The 22,887-nt window shown below is 51.5% G+C and overlaps 7 protein-coding genes across 7 annotated transcripts; 4 read left to right on the top strand and 3 right to left on the bottom strand.

The window, feature by feature from the left end:
• Window positions 1-1,531: 1,531 nt before the first annotated feature.
• On the bottom strand, window positions 1,532-4,250 carry QC762_406290 (uncharacterized protein; the record flags this gene model as incomplete). The annotated part of the gene is made up of 3 exons (XM_062890081.1): window positions 3,404-4,250; window positions 3,270-3,347; window positions 1,532-3,212 (listed from the first exon to the last, which is right to left on the bottom strand). Exons 1-3 carry the CDS (start codon window positions 3,448-3,450, stop codon window positions 1,532-1,534), a joined length of 1,806 nt encoding a protein of 601 aa, XP_062743895.1. The 5' UTR covers window positions 3,451-4,250.
• QC762_406300 (uncharacterized protein) lies at window positions 3,778-6,103 on the top strand. The gene is made up of 3 exons (XM_062890082.1): window positions 3,778-3,835; window positions 3,918-4,639; window positions 4,744-6,103. Exons 2-3 carry the CDS (start codon window positions 4,571-4,573, stop codon window positions 5,938-5,940), a joined length of 1,266 nt encoding a protein of 421 aa, XP_062743894.1. The 5' UTR covers window positions 3,778-3,835; window positions 3,918-4,570; the 3' UTR covers window positions 5,941-6,103.
• A 747-nt stretch (window positions 6,104-6,850) lies between these two features.
• Window positions 6,851-10,687, top strand: NCR1 (niemann-Pick type C-related protein 1; the record flags this gene model as incomplete). The annotated part of the gene is made up of 1 exon (XM_062890083.1): window positions 6,851-10,687. The coding sequence occupies one exon, from the start codon at window positions 6,851-6,853 to the stop codon at window positions 10,685-10,687; it is 3,837 nt and encodes a 1,278-aa protein (XP_062743893.1).
• A 735-nt stretch (window positions 10,688-11,422) lies between these two features.
• On the bottom strand, window positions 11,423-12,358 carry QC762_406315 (uncharacterized protein; the record flags this gene model as incomplete). Its single annotated transcript, XM_062890084.1, has 1 exon — window positions 11,423-12,358. The coding sequence occupies one exon, from the start codon at window positions 12,356-12,358 to the stop codon at window positions 11,423-11,425; it is 936 nt and encodes a 311-aa protein (XP_062743892.1).
• Window positions 12,359-16,192: 3,834 nt separating this feature from the next.
• QC762_0070530 (uncharacterized protein) lies at window positions 16,193-18,149 on the top strand (the record flags this gene model as incomplete). Its single annotated transcript, XM_062883734.1, has 2 exons — window positions 16,193-16,881; window positions 17,185-18,149. 2 exons carry the CDS (start codon window positions 16,193-16,195, stop codon window positions 17,228-17,230), a joined length of 735 nt encoding a protein of 244 aa, XP_062743891.1. The 3' UTR covers window positions 17,231-18,149.
• QC762_0070520 (uncharacterized protein) lies at window positions 17,023-18,315 on the bottom strand (the record flags this gene model as incomplete). Its single annotated transcript, XM_062883733.1, has 1 exon — window positions 17,023-18,315. The coding sequence occupies one exon, from the start codon at window positions 18,313-18,315 to the stop codon at window positions 17,023-17,025; it is 1,293 nt and encodes a 430-aa protein (XP_062743890.1).
• A 487-nt stretch (window positions 18,316-18,802) lies between these two features.
• Window positions 18,803-20,215, top strand: QC762_406340 (uncharacterized protein; the record flags this gene model as incomplete). Its single annotated transcript, XM_062890085.1, has 1 exon — window positions 18,803-20,215. One exon carries the CDS (start codon window positions 18,803-18,805, stop codon window positions 20,213-20,215), a length of 1,413 nt encoding a protein of 470 aa, XP_062743889.1.
• Between the last annotated feature and the right edge of the window lie 2,672 nt (window positions 20,216-22,887).

The following is a 22,887-nucleotide window of genomic DNA, read 5'->3' as shown; positions in this document are numbered from 1 at the left end:
CAACGGGCCCCCCCTTTGTGCGAGCTGAGCCTCAGAGATCGATACATACAACAATGTACAAAAGACCCGGCCAGTCGGATTCATCGTCATATCTAACAGGGGACACAGAAAGACCTTGTATTGTCTGTTCCCCTCTCTCAGCTGAATAGGCAGGTGTCATTCATTCGTTTCCAGAACAGGTGTCCACTCCATTCCATCAACAATCTGAATAAGATAATATACGCATATACGAAGTAAAATCGACCCGAAATGACCGTCTGGATCCGGTCCACGCGCGCAAGAACAGGGTTTCACTGGAGTGGCGCTGACGATGTCATCGGCCAGATCTCCCTGATCCCTGGCCTTTCAAGGCTGTTTTCTGTTCCAACAACGCCAAAGAGAACCAGGACAATCCATCGAGAAAAACGGGCTGAGTTTGCTTGATCGTCACGGCTCGCTGGCCTGATGTTTCCAATTCCCCCTCATTCATAAACTTTCTCCAAAAAGAACAAATCTTGATACGGAGTATCAACCGGGGAAAAGAAAATCCCCGATTCATCCAACCCTCAAATGTGTGCCCCACACTGTTATCGGGTGCGAAGCTTGGTACTTTTTTTTGGAAGCCCAAAGAGAATAAAAAGAAGCCTCTCTGGTTTTGCTCCCCCATCTCCCTCCCTCTCCCCTCCGCTTGTGACTGAAGCCCCATTGACAATGCAATCAATCAGATTCATTTTAAAAAAAGAATCACAAAATGAACCATTCACATCTTGGAAGCGGCGTGCGATGCGTGCATGATATTGTCATCTCGGGCGGCCAATAAAGAGAGCGGGCGCTACCCAACCAACCACAGGGACTTGTGTATCCCACTGCCGCCAGCAACGGCCGGTGGCAAGGGGTCACTGTCACCTTTTCGCCAAAGTGAAGATAAGGGGTTTGTAAAGGGGTTGGCTTTTGCTCCAAAAAGCAAAGAGTCGTCTTTTGGCTTTGAAACTGCCTCTTACAGCTGTGGACTTCTTCAGAGACTCCTCCAAAGTGGAAACTCATCACTCACACAACCTAGGCCCAACGGTCTCAGACCCGGCAGTTTTTTAGGGCCCGTTGCCTTGCCAAAGACACCACGACCTGTTCGTTGTTGCCCTGTTGACTGCTGCAGAGTACGATGCGAAATAACGTTTGATAGCTCCGATCGGACGGAGAAATCCGATCGTTGTCTGTCAACGCGCGTTGACTGTCAGAGCGCAGGCACTTCGGATGTCCTCATGATAGCATGTTCATCCAAAGCCGCATGGTTTTGCCTTAAAGTCCCATGTCGCCGGAGCATCACGACCTGACCTGTCGGAATGCAAATCGAGAGACATCTAGAACTTTTCCCGAAGTGACACAAAATCCAGACGCACTCAACATGGCCTAACAGTACGAGGTAGCGTGGGTAGCAATGGATGTATTCTATTTCTACAGCATACCTACCATTCAATACCCCCACAATATCTACTCGCTATACACATTGCTCAACCCCCCCTTCCCAACACCTCTCGACATCACAATACCCCCCCTACTCCCCCCTACGAACCCTAACCCCCCTCGCCCTCCCCACAACATCAACCCACCCCCCCGGCCTCCTCCCCCTCCCCTCCCGATTCACCACCCCCTCCACCACCCCCCCAAACCCCATCAACTCCCTCTCCGAACACCACTCCCCCGTAGCCATAACCCCCACCGGTACCTCCCCCCCTTTTCCTTGCACAAACCCAACCGGACAGCTCAAGCTCGGCAACCCACAAAAATTCCCCAACCACACAAACTCCATACTCTGCATCGTCCTATCCCCATCATTCAACCCATACCTCAACTCCCCCGTCCCACCCCTAATCTCCCACCCCTCACACGCCGTCGTCGGAGTGACAATAATCATACCCGGGTGCTGTTCCCACAACCACGCCAAATGCTGCATCAGCAACCTTCGGAGTTTTTGCGCGAGCATGTAATCCGTTGCCGGGGTTGTTCGCCCAAGCGCCAAGAGGATCCTATTGGCGTAGGTGAGGTTTTTATACTCCGGTAACAAAGTAGCCGCGTCTGTTAGGACGGTCATGGCGTGTGCGATTTGCCCTTCTTGTAAAAATGGGATGGTGACGGGAACAGTGGTGTACCCGTGTTTGGACACCAAAGTGCGGATGAGGGTGTTGACTAGGGTTTGGATCGCGGGTGTGGCTTGGGATATCCACGCCTGAGGGATTCCCAACGCTTTTGCGTCATCAGGCGTCGGGAGTTGGATTTTCAACGGAGAGGGCAGAGGTGGGAAAGGGGAGGATGAATGCGGGGTTGAAATGACGGAAAACAAAGCGGCGAGGGAGGACATATCCGCTGCGATGGGGCCGAGACAAGCACAGGTGATGCAGTGGTTGGGGCCGGGGCGGAAGGAAAGACGGCCGTGGGTGGGTTTGAGGCCGTAGACACCGCAGAGGGAGGACGGGATGCGGATGGAGCCTCCGCCGTCGGAGCCGAGACCGATGGGGATGAGACCTGCGGCGACGGCGTAGGCTGTGCCGGAGGAGGAGCCGCCGGTGTAGTAATTGGAGTTGTGGGGATTTCGTGGAGTGCCGTAATGGGGGTTGTTGCCTGTGGTGTCGAGGCCAAATTCGTGCATGGAGAGTTTGCCGAGAATCAGAGCGCCAGCAGCTTCGATTTGCTGGACACACCAGGAGGTCGTCTTGTTGGTGGAAGAATCGGCGTAGACATTCGGGGAGCCGAGGGTGGTGGAGTAGCCTTCCATGTCGTACTCGTCCTTTACGGCTGTGGGAACACCGTCGAGGGGCCCGAGAGACCGGCCTTCTTTGTAGCGAAGAGTCGATTCCCGGGCTGAGGCGAGAACCCGTTCGGTTCGGACTTGGAAAAAGGCGATGGAGTGTTCCGAGGCGTTTTGAATGTCTCGGCGGATTAGTGGCAGCAGAGCCTCGGCCACATCGAGAGGGGTGATGGCGCCGGAGAGATACAACTTGCGGTAGTCTTCAACGGAGTAGTACTTTGCTTCCGGATAGAACACGGCAGCATCGGGTTTGGTGTCTTCTTCTGCTGGCTCGTTCTGCAGTGGCTCCTTGTCGACTTCTTCTGGTAATGGTACAATCTGTGGTTCGAACCATGGCTCATACTCCTCAATGTATGGGATAATCTTTCTCAGTGAGCCGAATCCGGTGTTGTTCCATATCAGTTCTCTCAGCAACCGGAACCATTCCATACTGCGTTCTGTATCAGTAAGGCGTCCAAAGATCATCAACTGGGCCCGCAGCACTCACAGATTTGCAGCTATCATAAGAAATACGCCGCTGATGGCTGGGTTGCTGCCTCTTTCATTTTCGTATGGTACATCGGGACTGTCGTAAATGTGGTCAGTTTGCCTGAACTGTCAAGAGTGATATGGCTTACTCACCCCTTCAAGGGCTCCGGATAGTTGAGGAATCGTTGACGTTGGGCCATCACTTTGTATGTCTTGGCATAGGACTTGTCCTAAAAGATGTCCTGGCAAAAGGTGCAAACAAAGTCCAGGCGGGGATAAGCAGCTATTTACAAGTTTTCCTCTCGTGTCCTCGTCCGGCGAATTTCCGGAAACGCGTGGTTGAGAACCTGGAATGGGTGCCGAGGGAGGTGCTGTCAAGCTGGAACAGGAACAGCGTGCCTGTTACCCCTGTCGGGTTATCGGGCGGCGCGGGGCGTCCGATCTTCAGCGACCACGAGTCGGCCGATGACAGCTCATAGTTTCATGTCATTAGTTTTTTCGTCTCTTGGATATGTGGTGGCAGATGACAAATGTTCATGCTGTAAACATGCGATGTGTCCAGAGAAACTTGTTACTGAGAGCGAGGTATGAACCTCTCTGTTTATTCAAGTCGCCTGGACAACGGTATTTGTGGACGTTGTGATGTTAAAACTGGACTGCTGCACAGTGACGCCACAGATAGATCGCCCCAGCTGTTCGTCCCATGGCCTTCGGTTCTGACTTGGCGCATGGCGGGTCATGTGATTCATATCTTCAGGGCTGAATAAAGGGAAGCTGGCAGCCAGAAGGTATCAGAAAGGGTGCCACAAAGATAACCTCTTTGTTCTCCAGGAGCATTGGTCGACCTGACTTTCAGGTTGGAGAAGCAGCCGTTGGACTGTGGGGATGACGCGCTGTTGAACATGCTCCGGTCCGTCACATAGCGTTGCGTCCGGCAGACACAAGGCGGTCCCAAAATCTCTAATGGCAGAGAAAAAAACATGTCCAGTTTAGCTGCATCATTAAGAAGCTATTTTGACCAGTTCAATGGTCTACATCATATCATATTAATACATTGCTCATAAAAAGCTTCTCCTCTTCATCATGGATGCTCAATCAACCCTGGTCTGTGCGCTGTTACACAGGGTTGGGCTGGAACTGATAAGATAAGGATTCCGTTTGTCGTCGACAACATCCACAAACCCCACAGCCCTCAATCACAGCTCCGTTCCACTCCACTGCAACATGGTGTTGTTTTTTTGGCAACAGGCAGCGCTATATAGCGGTTGAAGTGTAAAGCTTATTTTGTTTCTTATTTGAACCTAGACACATTGTTCCGTGATGGGGGGAAATGGCCCGCTCGACGCGGGCACACAAACATGCGCCGAGCGGAACCGCAAACAGCTGATTGTAAGTGCTTCTTCATTCCGTCTCTCCAATGCCATGTCTCACCGAGACACAACTCACGGGTGTAAATATAAATGCAAAAAACTTACCCTTCTGTTTGTTATTAGGATGACTTTGGTTCAGTGTTGGAAGAATCCCTGATTATCCTTCTGACTCAGGACTATGACATTGAGAAAGACTATGATGAGATCACGAGAGTCCTGAGAGGACTGGCGGAGAGCGCAACCGCGGAAGCGGCCACCGGATTTGATCCATCAGGCCTCGGATTCAGTGTGCCGGACCTGGATGAGCCTCGTCTTGACGATGCGACAACGGCAAGCGACAATCGCATCTCAGATGGTTCAGGCGGTGACTACACCGGCACATCGCCTTCTGACTTTTCATCTGACTCTCTTGAGAACCAGATCCTTGTCGACCCGGCAACTTTCACCGAGGACCACAAGATCGCAGAGCTTCGAGGGATCTTCATTGACCGGTTTACCGAGCACACTCTTAGGCGCATTCTCGGGGAGAATGGTGGCGACTTGAACCGTACATTTGACGATTTGCTCAACCGACAGTTTCTCGAGGACTCGGGCGATATCACGAAAGGCATCGATGCATTCTTTGTGGGCGACAATGTACAGTACCCTCCCAAAGGAAAAGGCAAACGTCGGAAAGGATTACCAAAGAAGAATGTGTTGGCAGTAAACTACAAAGCAACGTCGGTAGCAACCGACGGCGAAGAGCTTCACGGCGCAAGAGACTTCATTCAGCCATCCTCAGGCCGGGCAACACCAAAGCGCATACAACCATATTCATTACCGGCTATCAATACCAGCTCATCACCAGCATCGAAGAAGACTGCGGCAATTCTATCACCTACACCTCAATTGGACTTCGGAACCTCTCACCTGCATTCAGCAGCCTCGCTTCGACGCCAAGGACCTCTTGCAAGGCAAGGCGCGGTGGTGTACGTGGAACGAGCGCGGGAACAGGCCAGTGTAGCGTTCAGACAAGCTTCGGAATACGCAGATGAACGTGCTCGACAGCAAAGCACAGCCATCATGGTTGATCTTCACGGGGTTCACGTTCTGGACGGTGTTCGCATCGCGAGGGAGCATGTCTGGAGGTGGTGGAACAATCTCGGAGAAAACCGGGCAGCAGAAGCAAGAGATCCGGGCTTTACTGTGGTCACTGGTCTTGGGAGGCACTCTGCCGGCGGGGTTTCACGCTTGCGTCAGGCTGTTGGAGCCATGCTGAAGAATGACGGATGGAGGGTTGAGACCTTGACAGGCTCATTCCATATTAGGGGAAGGGTATGATTGTTGGATTGTTACGGCGCTCTGTCGGGATATGTGTGCATACTGGTTTGTCTGGTTGATAATATGGGAGCGGCGTTTGTTGGGATATACGGTCATGATGAGATGAACGGGCATTGTCTGGGTAGTATAGCGAGGGAACTTTTTGGAGGAGTGAGCTGATAATGTTGGTATTCTGGACAGTGTTTTGATGGCATGAGCGTCATGTAATTAGAGATACCATCATCAACGTTTGAAATGCAGTATGCGAACCGACCATTTGGTCGGGCAGATGGCCCAACGACTGCAGACGAAACCCTCCATGAGGCCATGATGGTAGGTTAGTTCCAGGTCACAAGCATGGGCTAGCGGACATTTCCACTTTGTGCTCCTTTACCACAGCCCGGAAAAATGCGTTTATAATCACACAAAGATATCTCAAGGCTGTCGACAGTACAAACACCAGATATATGGTTCTTGTATATCGTCAAACTGATATAGATGAATGTCTACTAATTACAGAGTAACAGATGACTGACTGCAGACAAGCCGTCTTGGCATCGCTCCAGCCACCCCATCACGGATCGATCCTCAGGCACAGACTTCCCAATACGGTTTGGTGGCTTCCCCAGAACAACGCAGCCAATCGGCGTCGGCCATTCTGCGACGCATGACGGCATTGGATGCCAACGCAGCGAGGCACCAGCTGCATCCGCCGCTCCTTCCTCTCGGCCATCCCCAACTCCCCCAACATTCAACACAACACCCGATTCTTCATCATCACCGCTCGCTTTTCCCTGAGCAGTTTTACGACTGCTTTTGGGATCTGTGATACTTTGCAATACAGAGCACGAAATATCGATATCCCCACCGTTTGTTGACGGCTCTATCAGCCCCTCTGTCAGCCCGCCGCCGAGCGGCCTTATCGCGCACGATGACGAAGCTATCGCAGCTGTTCGCATCGGGCGGACTCTTACTCACCGCACTCAGCACGGCCGTCGACGCTAGCTACACCCCGAAACACGAAGCCGGTCGCTGCGCAATTCGCGGACATTGTGGTTCCAAGAGCTTCTTTGGCTCTCAACTACCTTGCCTCGACAATGGCCTTGCCGAGCAGCCTGACGATAAGCTGCGCAAACAGCTGGTAGACTTTTGCGGTCCAAAATGGAGCGAGGGCCCAGTATGTTGCGATGCCGAGCAGGTCGACGCTCTCAAGTCAAACCTCCAGACCGCCAACCAGATCATTTCGTCGTGCCCGGCATGCAAGGACAACTTCTTCAACATGTTCTGCACCTTTACCTGCTCCCCCGACCAGTCGTTGTTCATCAATGTGACGAAAACAATGGAAAAGGGAGGAAAGACGCTGGTGACAGAACTGGATCAGTTAATATCCAAGGAGTACGGGACAGGTTTCTACGAAAGTTGCAAGGATGTCAAGTTCGGTCCAACAAACTCGAGGGCGATGGACTTGATTGGAGGCGGTGCCAAAAACTACACACAACTGCTCAAGTTCCTTGGGCAAGAGAGACTGGGCGGTTCGCCATTCCAGATCAACTTCCCAGTCGACTACCCTGAACGTGATATGAAGCCACGGCCGATGGTACCGAAAAAGTGCAATGACGAGGACCCAAACTTCCGCTGCGCCTGTATCGATTGCCCTGCGGTTTGCCCCGAGCTTCCAGATGTCGAAGAGGCGGGATCATGCTACGTCGGTGCTCTGCCATGCTTGTCGTTTGCGTCTATCTTTACCTACACCGCTCTGCTCTTCTTGGCAGCTGTTCTGGTGGTTGGAAATGTTGCTTGGAGAAAGCATGCTAAGCGCAGGAGCGAAAGGCTTAGGTTATTGACAGATGCTGCGCCGAGTGATGATGAGGATGAAGGAGATTTGACACAAAACCCCGCCATGCTCGATCGCCCGCAAAAGACATACATCATCAACACCTGGTGCGATGCCGCCTTCAGCAGACTAGGACACGCCGCGGCTAGGTTCCCGGCGATTACCATCCTCACCAGTGTTATTGTCGTCATGATTCTCAGTGCTGGTTGGTTAAAGTTCGATATTGAACAAGACCCAGCTCGTCTGTGGGTGAGCCCAACTTCTGCTGCAGCTCAGGAGAAGGCCTTCTTCGACACTCAGTTCGGGCCTTTTTACCGGGCTGAGAAGGTTTTCCTCGTCAACGACACCAACCCCGAAGGACCTGGCCCAGTTCTCAGTTACGAGACGCTGCTCTGGTGGATGGAGGTAGAGGAGAGCGTCAGGAAGCTCAAGGGACCGCAGTTTGACAGCTCTTTCCAGAACCTGTGCCTCAAGCCTACTGGCAGCGCTTGTGTGGTTCAGTCTGTGGCTGCATACTTCCAGAACGATCCGGATCAGGTCAGTCCAGACGGCTGGAAAAAGACTCTGCGGCAGTGTGCTCAGTCGCCTGTCGAATGCCGCCCCGAGTATGGCCAGCCTCTCGAGCCTTCCATGATTTTGGGCGGTTACCCAAAGGGCTCCGAGGACCCGACAGAGGCGACTGCCATGACGGTCACATGGGTGCTCAACAATCACGCCGAAGGATCTTTTGACGCCGAGCTCGCCATGGACTGGGAAGAGGCACTCAAACAGCGTCTTTTGTTGCTTCAAGAGGAGGCCAAGGAGCGTGGCCTTCGCCTCTCTTTCTCTACTGAGATCAGCCTGGAACAGGAGCTCAACAAGTCTACCAACACCGACGCCAAGATCATTGTCATCAGCTACATTGCCATGTTCCTCTATGCGTCCGTTGCCCTCGGCTCGACAACCTTATCCTTTAGGGAGTTCATCAATAACCCCTCGTTGGCATTGGTGGAGTCCAAGTTCACTCTCGGTGTGGTCGGTATCCTCATCGTCCTGATGTCCATCACTGCGTCCATTGGTCTCTTTTCCTGGGCAGGGCTCAAGGCCACACTGATTATTGTCGATGTCATCCCCTTCATTGTGCTCGCCGTTGGTGTCGACAACATCTTCTTGATCGTTCACGAACTTGAGCGCGTCAACTTGAGCCACCCAGACGACATGGTCGAGCAGCGGGTGTCGCGGGCACTTGGGCGGATGGGCCCCTCGATTCTCTTTTCTGCCATCACCGAGACCATCTGCTTCGCTTTGGGCGCCTTCGTTGGCATGCCTGCCGTTCGGAACTTTGCCATTTACGCTGCCGGCGCCGTTTTCATCAACGCCATCCTCCAAGTCACCATGTTTATTTCGGTTCTGGCGCTCAACCAGATCCGGGCTGAAGATTCTCGTGCCGATTGCTTCCCGTGCATTCAAGTCAAGTCTGCTCGAATTCATCTGAGCGGCAACAATGGGAGTCCTGGGGCCAGATATTACGAGTCGCCGCCAGAAAGCTACCTGCAGCAGTTTATCAGGAAGACCTATGCACCAAGGCTGTTGGGTAAAAAGACCAAGGCCGCTGTCGTTGCCATCTTTCTTGGCATATTCGCTGCCGGTGTTGCCCTGCTCCCCGAAGTTGAGCTTGGGCTAGACCAGCGTGTGGCAATCCCCGATGACTCGTATCTTATCCCATACTTCAATGATCTCTATGCCTACATGGAAGCTGGGCCTCCTGTTTACTTTGTCACTCGAGAGTTCAACGGCACCAAGCGGTCTGAGCAGCAGAAGATTTGTGCTCGCTACACGACTTGCGAGCAACTGTCCTTGACCAACATCCTTGAGCAAGAGCGGAAGCGCGCCGAGGTCTCCTATGTCTCTACTCCCACTGCCAGCTGGATTGACGACTTCTTCCAGTGGTTGAACCCTGACAATGAAGCTTGCTGTGTCGATCGCCGGAAGCCCTGCTTTGCCAAGCGCAACCCTGCCTGGAACATCACCCTCTCTGGCATGCCCGAGGGCGAGGAGTTTACTTATTATCTCAAGAGATTTCTCAGCGCGCCCACCGACGAGGACTGCCCTCTCGGTGGACAAGCTTCCTACGGATCGGCCGTGGTGGTTGACTCGGCACGCAACACCATCCCAGCCAGTCACTTCCGCACCAGCCATCGCCCCCTCCGCAGCCAAGAAGACTTCATCAAAGCCATGGCCTCTGCCCGCCGCATCGCCTCCGACATCAGCGAGAGCACGGGCCTTGATGTCTTCCCTTATAGTCTCTTTTACATCTTCTTTGACCAATACGCCAGCATCGTCGGTCTCACCACTGCCCTGCTCAGTTCCGCCGTCGGCATCGTTTTCATCGTCTCCAGCATCCTCCTCGGCTCCGTCCTCACCGCCGCGGTGGTAACTCTGACAGTCATCATGGCCATCGTCGACATCATCGGCGCCATGGCCGTAATGGGCGTGTCCCTCAACGCAGTCTCCCTCGTCAATCTCATCATCTGCGTCGGCATAGCCGTTGAGTTTTGCGCCCACATCGCAAGGGCGTTCATGTTCCCCTCCCGAAGATATATGGAGCGTGCCAAGAACAGGTTCCGTGGTCGGGATGCGCGGGCGTGGACGGCGCTGGCGAACGTGGGGGGGAGTGTCTTTTCGGGGATCACGGTGACCAAGATTTTGGGGGTGACGGTGCTGGCTTTTACGAGGAGCAAGATTTTTGAGATTTATTACTTTAGGGTTTGGGTTGCGCTGGTTGTTTTTGCGGCGAGCCATGCGCTGGTTTTCTTGCCGGTGGCGTTGAGCTTGGGTGGGGGGGAGGGGTGGGTTGATCCGGAGAGTGAGGGGGGGTTGGAGGCTGATTTGACTAGTCGGAGGTATAGGGCTTTGATGCCGGAGGAGGAGTCGGATTCGGATGCTGATGCTTGAAAGGAGAGGAGTTTTCAAGGAACATGGGGAGAGGAAGGGTGGAGGGTGATAAATGCATTGTGGCGGTGTAGAAACATGTTTATGTCTTTCTAGAGCGCTGAATATATGTTTGAGGGATGTTGGGGTGGTTTTTGGAGATATGGAGGGGGGGGGGTTGGGGTTGAAGAGGCTTTTTAAGGGATGGCTTTTGAAACATGAGAGGTGTATGTTGACAGAATTGTAAACATAGTAAATATGCTTTTGTACAGTTTTGAGTGTCTTAAAGATCGACTTGGATGGCCTTGATTTTCTTCAGTTCTAGATGCTCCCTCGGAGACTTGATTTAACCACCCAGAGCCCCACTGATCATGCCCCATAAATATCCTCCAATCAATGCCCAGTGCCCAGGGCTATCCTTCATGTCTTCGGTGATGGTAAAGAGGTTGGATAATTGAGATGAAGTGGGTGATGCCAAGGGGGTGATGGTGTCGTGAGTACTTGCTGAAAGGGGGTTGCTTTGATGTGTGCAAGTGGAGAGATATGCTTACAAGCCGAGGGATCCATTGCCGAGGACGCCTACCGACGTGTGCAGGCTGAGGGCATGTGCGCGTATTAACTGAAGGATGCGTGTACAAGATGATGGGTGCGCGTGTCAAGAGGAGATGCCCGTGAAAAGGGTCCTCTTCACTATTATCCTAAAGCTCTTGATCTCTGCTCAATAAATATGCTCCTCCCATATCGAGTGTCTGTCTGTGTCTATGTATACGAAACACCGACAACGAGACTCATACGCAACCTTACAAACTTCCTCCGGATCCTCTGGTTGATTTTGTTCCACCTCCATTCCACCACCCCGGAGGCTTTTTCCTCCATCAACTCAACCAACGACTTGCGCAGCTTCTCCTCGCGGTCTCGGATGTACTTTTGTTCTTTTGCGAACCAGTGAGCCGCGAGCTTATCTGGCGTTATGTTCTCCACCCAGGTTGAGCTCGGGCCTGGGGGGAGGTCAGCGGGGGAAAAGCCGTCGTAACCGCCTAGTTCTCGCTTGAGGTTTTGAGCGAGGGTGAGGTATTTGTTTCGCCAGTCGGGAAGACGGCGAGGGTGTTGAGTGGCGAGGTAGAGGTCTGGCTGTTGGCCAAAGGCAGCGTTTTCGCGGGCGGAGAGCGAGAAGATAAACTTCAGGGCTCGGGAAGGTGTTGTGCGGATGGCGTGCTTGCCGATGGTGCAGAGGTTTGCTTCTTGTACTTGGGTTGCTTCTTCCTTGATCAGGCCGTCAAAGAGGATGGGTGTGCTTAGGTTGACTTCTCCTTCTTCCCCTGTGCGCACAATCCAGACTGGGATGTTGGCGGCGAGACCTTTTGAGCCAAGGTCTTTTCTTCGAATGACGAGAGAGAGAGCGCCGAAGAGGGGGTGAGGGATGTAGCAGTCGACATCCTCCTGGAGGTAGGCCGAGGAAAGTCCCTCTTCCAGATCCAGTTCGAGAGCCAGCTCGTTGTATGCGTATAGTAATCTATGGTATTCTTCACTGTTGTCATGTTCAAGGTTGATTTCCATGGCGGCCTTTTCCACCGCGAAGGTCCGGACTCGTTCCCGCACAGACTGGAGGCGATTAAAAAGGATGTTGTTGAGAGCGATGGAACAATCGACAGCGTCCTGCGGCTCCGGATCTGGCTCCTCGCTTTCGAAGATCATCACGGGGAACTGGCCCCAGTCAGTTTCGCTGCGGTAAGGATGGCACCATTGGGAATAGATGTAGTTGAATACTAAGTCCCGAAGGACCAAGCGATTTTCCCAACGGCGCTTTTCTTGGCCGTCGAAAAGGAATATTGGCACTGTTTTGTTGAAGCATTCCCTGATATGGGTTGCTGGGAGAGGCTACGTAAGGTCGGGGGAGTCCCAAACCCACTGGTCACCATGCCTCGGGTCGGATTTGGGTAAAGTGATGCCACAAACGTGGTCAACCATGTGCATCATTAACCTGCGTCGATTCTTGCGTTCAATACCTTCGCGTAGATGCTGAAGTATGATGTGCTTTGGCGGGATAGGCTCGCCGTTTCGGCGCATCTCCCATAGGTTGAGCGTCATGCTAATTTATATTGTGAGGCGAGGTATATCCTCATAAATGCGCAGTGATGCCGAAGGACTGGACACTCTGTAAAAAACGAGTGCAGGTAAACAAAAAAAAAAAAAAAAAGGAAAAAAGAAAAAAAAAGAAAAAGGACGCTCAAAAAATAGGCAAATCAATCAGGGACCCACGATCGAACCCAGATTAAATTTTTCCACCTGGCTAGTACTAAACTCTGATTCAATTCAAAATTCCTACGGCTTCTATTTGTTTTTGGTCATCGTAGGAGATCGCACGTACTTCGACTTGGATAGGGTTCCATAACTCAACTCAGCCTTTCGCACCGCTGGCCACATCAAAAATACTCCCACCTGTACACCTATTCTCTCACACACCTGTCCGCGACCCACTAGAATAAAAAGTAGATGCAAAAAGACCATGGCTTTTCTAATTAAGAGTTCTGTAGTAGAGGAGTGTTCCTGCCCGTTTGAAGTCTTGAGAGTCGCCTGGAAAGGGCTCCTTCCTTCAAGGTTAAAAACTTTGAATAACTCCCTACAGACAGGAGAAATATCTCGCATGCATGGATATAGCATCAATTCATCACTGCAATTAGCTCTCACTATAATCTCAGTATATCGGTTACATAGCTGGCTTTACACTTGCTGTAAAACAATGACAACATCAACACTGTTCCTTGAAGTGGAAGCCAATTTACAAACCCCGTCAGCTCATGCACACCTTGCCGACAAACACACACAAGCACAAACAGTTTCACGCCCCAACACCACACACCACCACACACCACCACACACCACCACACAATCATTGGCAACTCAACCTTCCTACATTGCCAACAGCCAAACATGAAGGCGGTCGGATTCGTATCATCACATAACAACAACGTTGACGATCGATCCCTGCATTCATGTATCTTTTCCTAGCATGATCATCCTGTTCTCAAGCATGATCACCTCGATCATATACGTGTCAACCGGCCAAGACCCCCGGCCATAATACGCCGCCTGACGCAATGATTCCAGTGCAGCTATTACCTACATGACAGCAATATACGAAAGCTTCTTCTCAACACTTACCGTGCCAGTGCTGGCCGACGAGACTCTCACTCGGTCGGTTTCATCCATGACGAACCCCAAGATGAATCACTCGGGTCCCTTGCGCCTTGGAACCTAACTGGGGCCACGTCCAGCATCTTCCTACTTACACAAAATCTCGAGTGCACCTTTGTCAAATCGTTGCAGTCAAACCTATATCGCCTTTAGTCCGCTCGGTCAACGCGCCAAGCCTGGAAGAAGCCTGACAGGCCCTTTGGTGTCAAGACATCTCAATGAATTTCCTCCCTTCATCAGGTCCTAGTGTCAAGACCGCCGTATCAACTCGTACAAGACCACAAACAATTTCCAGCTGCACCAGGCATGCATGCAGCAAGAGATCAGAGACGGGCAGTTACTCCAAGGGGAGTTGGACCAACACAGGCATTCTTCAGTGTCATTCTCGCCACCAACGCCATCAAGCTCTACTCCATGTTGTACACTGGTGCTACCATGGGTGGGTACCTGCTCGACAAGCCCAAGAGGGCCATATGTGTCAATGGTCGCCTCCTAACCTGATTACACCCCGCACGACTACAACATGCCAAAGCTCGCCCCTTCAACCTTGTCAGTCGAATTCTCAGTGTCGGCTATCTCTTAGCCTCGACCAGTGTCGTTCAAACAACCAAAAGCACCAAGCAGCACATCCACACTTAAAGACGAGGGCTCACGATTCCACGCCTGCTCCGAGAATGTATTTCACTGCGACGGGGGTTCCATTCTTGAGAATGGTAAGTCTTGTCCAGACGCTTACGGGGATATTGGTAAGGCGAGGGCGCTAACGGTATTGTTGACAGAGCATTACATTGTCCCATACGGCATCCGTACTTGTACTGCTTCTCATTTTTCCCTTGCGTCATTCTTCCGCCGCTTCCCACTTTCACTTTGCGTCTTCGACTATCCCTGGGCAGATTTGGGAAATGAATGAGACCGCTACCTGCATACGTCAACAATGTCAGTTACTTTACGGGAGATGGCTGGAGATGGAGTGATGGATGCCCCCTTGAAAGGGCACTTTGAGTCACAACCGATGAAGAGAGTGTACTCCTGCACTGAGCCCAAGAAAGTCCGATGGGTAAAGGGGAGCCAGGGATTGTCAGGATCAAATTGCATGCGGTGGCAATGAAAAACAAACTCCTTGACACAGGTACGGATGGCTTTATACTTGGATAAAGAACATGTTACTGACTGATCCCTTACAAGGTTTGACGATGATCCTATTCCCATGACAGCCGTGCAATCATGAGGGGTTAAAAGCTAAGATTATTGACATGCGCATAGGAAGCATCGTGTTCGTGTGAGAGATGGCCGCTACCGGCCTTCTGTGTTTTGTTTTCTATGAGCCAATACTGACCACTTCAGGACCGGCTTCAAACGAGAGAGTCTCCACGTGAGTTGCTTGGCTTAATTGCCGAGTTTGACTTCTTTTTTTTTCTTTCTTTTTTTCTTTGTGATGGGTCTTCTATTCCTTGGAAAGAGGAAAAAATGAAGGAAAGAGCCTCGTTTTGAAAACACCACATTTTTTGGAACAGGCGCACTTTGAACACAGACCCCTTTTGGAAACAGGCCCCTATGAACAGATTCATCTTGGAACGACCTACACTCTCTTGGGCGGAAAGCAATAATTCGGGTACTATCATCAAACATGATCCGGCACTTCAGGGATAGATGGGTGGCATGGAAGCTTTGATGGCGATTTGGGACCCTTCCTTGAACGTCTGAACTTTGAGCTACTGGCTACCGATTGTTTGTAATGACACATATGAGAAGGTTATTTTTTCATGGTCTTTCCAGGGGTATTTCAGGGGCTAATTTTCAGGAGTATTATACTACATGCAGCGGTTGTCCAAGGAACCAATAAACCGCCAAAGGACGTTTCCCTAGCGGCTTGGCACGCTCGACCCCAAAAATAGAACCTTAATTCAACGACACTTCAACCGCAACCGCAGCCATTGAGATTTGCGAACAAAGCAACATACACATTACGGGACTTTTCCCGCTTAGACTCTCAGCTGTTGATCCGGCTCCTAGGTTTTTTAATGCTGTTTTCTCGGTATAATGTCTAATTCTTGTGCGACTTTGGTTGCCAAGCTGCTGTTTAACCAATGCCATCAAAGTGGCCTAAGCTGTGCCTCCCTCTGTGACATGACGTCGGCATCTCCCGCACAGCCTGCAGCTGATCTCTTCCACACGACCGGACGATCCGGCAGGATTCGCAATGGTTTTCACCTCACTTGCCGGCTCTTCTCACTAACCACCGTCCTCCATATTCCATCTCATAATCATGAATCATTGAACCCCGCAAAACCAAAACACCCGAAACCCCATAACGCAATCATAAAATCACCAACCATGCTCCCCCCACTCCCCTCTCTCCCCCAAGCAACCCTCGCCTTTTCCTTCTTAGCCTCAACAATAGGCACATACTTCGCCTGCCGACAACCCAACCCCAACCCCAACCCCCCAACCCGCTCCAAATCCGACTCCCTCACAACCTGCCACATAACAGACAAACACGCCACCAAAATCATGCTCTCCCCCCTCGGCATCCTAACCCTCCTCTCCGCCCGCCTCGCCTACCTCTACCCTGCCCTCCCACCAAACCAATGCCGTCACCTTAACCCAGACCTGGTAACTTGGTCCCCCTCAACCGCCATCCCGTTAGCGCTCATCCTCTGCGTTGGAGTCCCCCTCCGCTTAGCATCATACGCCTCCCTAGGCAAAAACTTCACCTTTGCGCTTGCAGAGCCGGATAGGCTCAAAACAACAGGGCTGTACCGATATGTTCAGCACCCCAGTTACACCGGCGTGGTGGTTTTGATTTTTTGCAATATCGCGCTCATGGCGAGGGTGGACGGGGTGGTGAGCTGCTGGGCGTCGGAGAGGTGGTACAAGTGGTTGAGGGATTTGGGGTGGTCGTTGGCGCCGGTGGGGGTGTCGGTTGTGCTCGGGGCGGTTTGGACTAGGGTTAGGCAGGAGGAGGAGATGTTGAGAACAAAGTTTGGGGGGGAGTGGGAGGGGTGGCATTCGAGGACGGCGAGGTTTGTTCCGGGGGTGTTTTGAGGTGTGGACAAGCCGTGGGAGTTTATGCGGCCGGGGAATGAACTTGGTTGCATATGGCTTCGGACACCGGAGGGCGAATTACTATCTGCTACGTGGCGCTGCATGATATACCTAAGCCCCTATCCACACAGATAAACCGGCGTCTCGGTATTCCAGTACGCATACAAATTCTTGTTGCCCTTCCGATCAATCTTTGCCCGCTGTCTTCTTTCCTCAGTCTGCATCTTTTCCTGGTGTCTCTGCTGGGTTGCCAGTAAGGCCCGTTGCTGAGACACAGGCAGGTGCATCAAGCTTGTCCGATCATTCGCGCTCATCCGTGTCAATTGATATGCCTCCATGTCCCTTGCCCGCTTCTTTTCCCTCTTTGATAAAACCACTTGCGCGCCTGGTGTTGTCTCCGAGTTGCTTGGCTGGACCGGCTCCTCCTCGTTATCGCTAGACTCTTCTCCCATGGCGTATCCTATCTTCGCGGCAGCAGCTGATACCCGAGTCCGGTTGTGTCGCAACCGAGAGGCATTCGTCGCTGAAGGTGATGGTAGTATCACGGATGATTTCTTTGATATTATCCTCCCCGAGGGTAACCGAAGTGAATCTTCATCAACTTGAACTGCCCGAGCCTGATTCCAAGGATTGGAAGTGCTCTCTTGGTCACCTTTCTGGCCGTCTGTTTCTCGTCCCTCCAATATCCCGCGATAGAGTTCGGCAAACTCGGATTCTGGGTCCGAGATGTCAAATGTGCAGTGCCCTGGCTTGCCGGTCATGTGCTGCTGCATCGCTTGCACTGAGGATCTTGTTGTCCCGCATTTGATGCATTCGTGGTATTCGAAGATGATGAGATGGAGGTATTCAAAGAGAGCCTCGAGGTTTTCGGTAGAAAATAGTTGTCGATGTGGGATGAATAGCCCGTGGGACTTTTGCATGTGCTCTATGCCGTCGACGAAGGATGATGATAGATGGAGACAAAAGAGACATTGGCCCGGAATAAATGGTGGTATGGTGGAATGGGAGAGATTACTCTCAGGGGTTGATGACCGACTGTTCGGTGAGCTTGATAGAGCCATGTTGGTGGTAGTCGCTGTGGTGGTTGTGGCAGTTGCAGTGTCTGGCATGAGTATCAGGGAGGTGTTGGTGCTGGAGTGATTAGGGTGGTGTGGTCCGCTGGGTGCAGCTGCTGGTGATGGCAAAGTGTTGATGCCTTGTGAAGATGATAGTCCGAATTTCTGCCTGAAGTGATGCTCTACTTGTTTTATATCCCTAGACTTGCTTGAGAGATGGACCATGATCGTGTGAGTCGGTTGTCCAAGCGGCTTACACCGGGATGGCGCTAACCAAATGTGGTGAAGCGGCATACTGCATCGCCACCGAGTTGTGCTTCTGACCAATGAAAGGGCTGCACATTGGAAATGATTCATCATGAATTCGAAGCATCACCAGTTCACACCAGTTGAGGAGATCATCATCGCAAGGGAGCTCACCAGTGCTGAAACTGATAGTAGCAGTTGAATTAGCCAGTGATGCCTTTTGCAAAGAAATTGAGTGTACAGTTATTGTGGGAAATTGCATTGGGCACAAGCAGATATCAACTCAATATACAACCCTAACCCTTGCCTACCCTATGACCAGAGACGTAGCTCGAACTCTCCAGCATCATCTTAGACCATTGTATATTTGGCTTCCATTGAGGAAAACTCCTTCTTGAGCTATTATTTCCCCGTAACAAACGCCATTGATTTCCTGGACTGTTCTGTGCGTTCTGTGACTCACACTCGGGTTAAGGGTCGTGGCTGTGCAATCAGCGGCTCCCCCGCACGGGTGTCGACAAGCTTCCTTCCCTCTGAGCCAGGGTCTAGATTGTCTACCCAAACACTGGCAGATCGCCGTCAGTTTAGAAGCCCCGAAATGTCACCACCACAACCCAAATTCTACCTCCTCCCTTTCTCCCCCGAATACAAATGCACCGACCGCTTCAGCCTCCACCCAACAGGTGACCAAGCCCAGGACGAGAATGGACAAGTCCCATTCTGGCCCATCCTCGAGGCAATCCTCTGCCGGCCTGTCAACTCTACTACTGGATTAGTCGACATTCTGGACACAATATCTGTCATTCTGCGCGCGACATCACAGCCAGCGGGGGATTATGAGCTTCTAATAGATGCAATCGCCACGTCGTTCGACACTGCCGAGGTCTTCTTCGCGAAAGTATGGCCTCGTATCGTGGATATAGCGCTACAAATGCCAGGTCTGTTTCAGAACGGCCCAATCCCTGTGCTCAGCAGGGAGAATTACAGCTTGCCCTTCTCCCGCAGGCAAATAGCTTGCTTGGTTGTGCACCAATTCCTCCGCACACTGAGTTTACCACCATTTGGGGACGACGACGGGATGCACGACTTTGGGATATGGTATTCTTCTCAGCAGAGGCATCCTGTTGCCGTGAGGGGGTATCTCCGGGCCTTGATGCTGTACTTTGGGGATGTTCTTTGTGACGAGAAGAAAATGGACGGTTGGGTTGTGGAATATTCATTGCATTCCCTGCCAGAGAACTACGACGAGATATCTGCGCAAGATCGACCACTTAGTGAACTGAAGGTCGTGGTGGTGGAGACATATGACACTTTGCCGGGTAGCCTAGGAGTGGGTGATGGCGATGGACAAGCTGTGGTGATCTCGGCAAACAGGGTCGTTGGGTTTGGGCAGTCTGCTACTCAGGAGGAGGTTCATGTTGGGATATCGCCTGAGGCGTGTCCTATTGTCTTGTTTACCCCGCCACTTGGAGATGAACAGGTGCTAAAGGTGCGTGGGGCACAGGCCATGGTCAATGTTGTTGGCAAGGGAAGAGATATCATTGTTGGAAGTATGTTGGATCCTCAACAGGGTGGTGATGCAGCTTGGAAGTTCCGGACGATGCTTTTTATGGATGCTCTAGAACTGGATCTGGTGAATGATGGGGGACTTGCCGATTTGGACCCGGGGAATAGGGAACGGGAAATAGCAAAAGCGTATACGGCGTTTTCTTCAAGCTTGGACGGTACCATATCCGAGATCAAAACCGGTCCATGGGGCTGTGGAGCTTTTGGTGGCGACCCGGAAGTCAAGATGTTATTGCTGTGGCTCGCTTCATCGATGGTTGGGGTAAACCTTACGGTTGTTTGTGATTATGAGCTACAAACATTCGCCCGGAAGCTGGAAGACGTAGGACAGACGCTGAAGGTCACTATGTTGGGAACAGTGTCCATGAGGAAGCTTTTGATGGAGTTACCGCAAGCCCTCTCGCGAGGCCAAACTCTTGAGTGGTTAGAGAATGAAAGTAACTAAGTAATGTTAGAATGGGGTCGCTGAGAGCACTGTAGCTACAGGGGTCTCAGGAGGGTGAAGCAGTTACCCAAGAACTTGGCGAGTGTCGGACTGTGCTGCTGAGTACGACGACGCGGTTGTCGAAGGAAGAAAGTGCAACAGGTATTACCTGCAAATACAGAGAGTAGTGAACTGAGATGTTGTAGTCTCATAAAATACTGTAAATGATCAATCTTATTGACTGTCTTGACTTATTGTTTCTTAAGGAGAGAAAGAAGCAGAAAAAACCATTGCAATTGGAAGAGGGCTCTTTATGAGCACCTGAACTCCCTTATCATCCTTATTCAGTAACTTGAATCTATGATCTCATTGATGAGGTGCTCGAGTCGCTCATGATGCTTCTCATATCTCTCATTGTTCGGAGGTCCGGTCAAGAGCTTGTCCGGAGATCCGGTGAGGAGTCCTGGGAGCCGTTGAGAACACTTGTGGGCGAGCCGTTGAAAGCGCTGTGGGCGAGCCGTTGAGAGCGCTGTGGGTGAGCCGTTGAGAACAATGTGGGCGGAGAATTCCATAAACAATTGCTGTAAAATTCCATGAATAAATGCTGCATTTTAACACCCCCTCTGCAGCTGTAATGCGTGGTATGTCAGAACGGCTTGCTCAGGTTCAAAAGTTCTGTGAATTTGGTGAAGAGAGCTGCTGGCAGTGCTTTTGTAAGCCCGTCAGCAGGCATTTGATCGGTGGACAGGTAAGTAATAGCCACTATTCCAGTGGCCACTGCTTCCTTTGACTCCATGGAACTTGATGAGTGTGTGCTTCGTTCGGCGGTGGTGTTTGGCATTGTGTGCCGTTTCAATGGCGCCTTCGTTGTCACTCAATAAAGGGGTAGGCTGTTGAATAGGTCTACCAATCTCCTGAAATAATCCCCTGAGCCACATAGCTTCCTTCACTCCCTCTATAAGCGCCGTGAACTCGGCCTCGAGAGTGCTGTAAGAAATGGTAGAAGCCTTCTTAGACTTCCAACCAATAGGCCCTCCAGCAAGAGTGAACAGCCAGCCAAAGGTGGATTTGGCGCTGTTGTTACATCCTGCCCAGTCACTGTCAGTAAACCCAATGGGTACGAGGTCACGGTTCGAACCGTAACCAATCGCTGAATCTACCGTGGAAAGTAGGTAGGAAATGAGTGACTTGGCTGCCTTGAGGTGCGTTGTGGTAGGAGCTTGAAGATGTTGAGAGAGCCATTGAACACTGAAGGCCACGTCAGGTCTTGTTTGCACCATGGCGTACATCGCTGTACCTATCAATTGTTGGTATAGATGTTTCTCAGCTGGCGTTGCAAGAGGTCCAGGGTTGTTGTTGTTTCCTGTGAGGCCTGGACTCAATGGAAGGGTAGTTGGCTTGTTGCTGACATTGAAGTAGCTAGCGGCTTCGCTAATATAAGCCTTTTGGTGAATCCAGAGTCGCCGTTTAGACCTGTTGCGCTCAATTTGAACACCAAGAAAATAGCGAGCTGGGCCGAGATCTTCGATATCGTAATGATTACTCATAGCCTTCTTCAGTGCTTGGAGCTTAGAAGGCTCAGGGCCAGTGATCAAGCAGTCGTCAACGTGGCTGGTGATGAACATGGTGAGCTCTGGGTGGAAATATGTAGCCGTATCAGAAATCAACGGTTTGAGACCCAGGGACCTAACCATGGCAAGAACCTTTTGTTGCCAAAGGTAGGAGGCTTGTTTTAAGCCGTAGAGGGACTTCTTCAGAAGGATGACTTGGTCCACTGTGGGATCCCAGCCAAATTGCTTCAACAGTGAGATAGCACTTGGAGTGCTGCGAGAAAACTCACGTAGTCCTTCGGGTAGCTCGATGTATATGTCGAAGTCTGTGTCAGAGTTGAGAAAAGCTCCAACAAAGTCCACTTGTTCAATATCCCAGTCAAAGACAGCTGCAATAGCCAAGATAATTCTCCAAGTGGGAGGGCCAGTGGTGGATGCGTAGGTCTGAAGAAAATCGATTCCCATAGCTTGTTGGAATCCACGGGCCACTAGCCGGGCTTTGAACTTCACTGTGATGCCTTGTGGGTTCTTCTTTTCCTTGAAGACCCATCGGCTGGTAATAGGTCTCTTCCTGGCCTGGGAGCGGTTGACGAAGTAGAAAGTCTTGGTGGTGAGGAGCTGATGTAATTCAGTGAAAGCTGCCTTTAGCCATTGATCCTTCTGGGAATGCTTTAAAGCTTGTTTGAAGGTGTTGGGTTCTGCAGTCTTGGTCTGAGGTGCTGTGGCTAATACTTCCTGGGTTCTGGAGACCAAGTAAGTGATCATCTCGGTACAGTCCATCTCATCCACAGACTGGAATTCCTTACGTTGGATCTCAGTGGCCTTAGGAAGAGGTATCTCGATGGTCGTGGTAGGCGCTGGAGGTGTTGTAATTCCAGGGTCCGGTGCTGGGGTTGTTGCAATTCCAGGGTCCGGTGCTGGAGTTGTTGCAATTCCAGGGTCCGGTTCCGAGATGGGTGGTTGAACAGGGGAGTCTCCTAGATCTTCGGTGGCATCAACGATTTTCAATGAGTTCACAGGACTCTGTGGCCCTGAAATTTGAGCTTGAGGGTCCTCATAGAGCTTGATAAAACTGGTCTTAATGACCTTATTCAAGCCTAAGTAGACCAAGTAGGTCTGGTGACCAAGGACTGCAAGAAGCTT

This window comes from Podospora pseudocomata, chromosome 4 (genome assembly GCF_035222375.1).
Source record: "Podospora pseudocomata strain CBS 415.72m chromosome 4, whole genome shotgun sequence".
Lineage (NCBI taxonomy): Eukaryota > Fungi > Ascomycota > Sordariomycetes > Sordariales > Podosporaceae > Podospora > Podospora pseudocomata.
The sequence above is the reverse complement of the archived record's forward strand: the minus strand, read 5'-3'. Positions and strand labels throughout refer to the sequence as shown.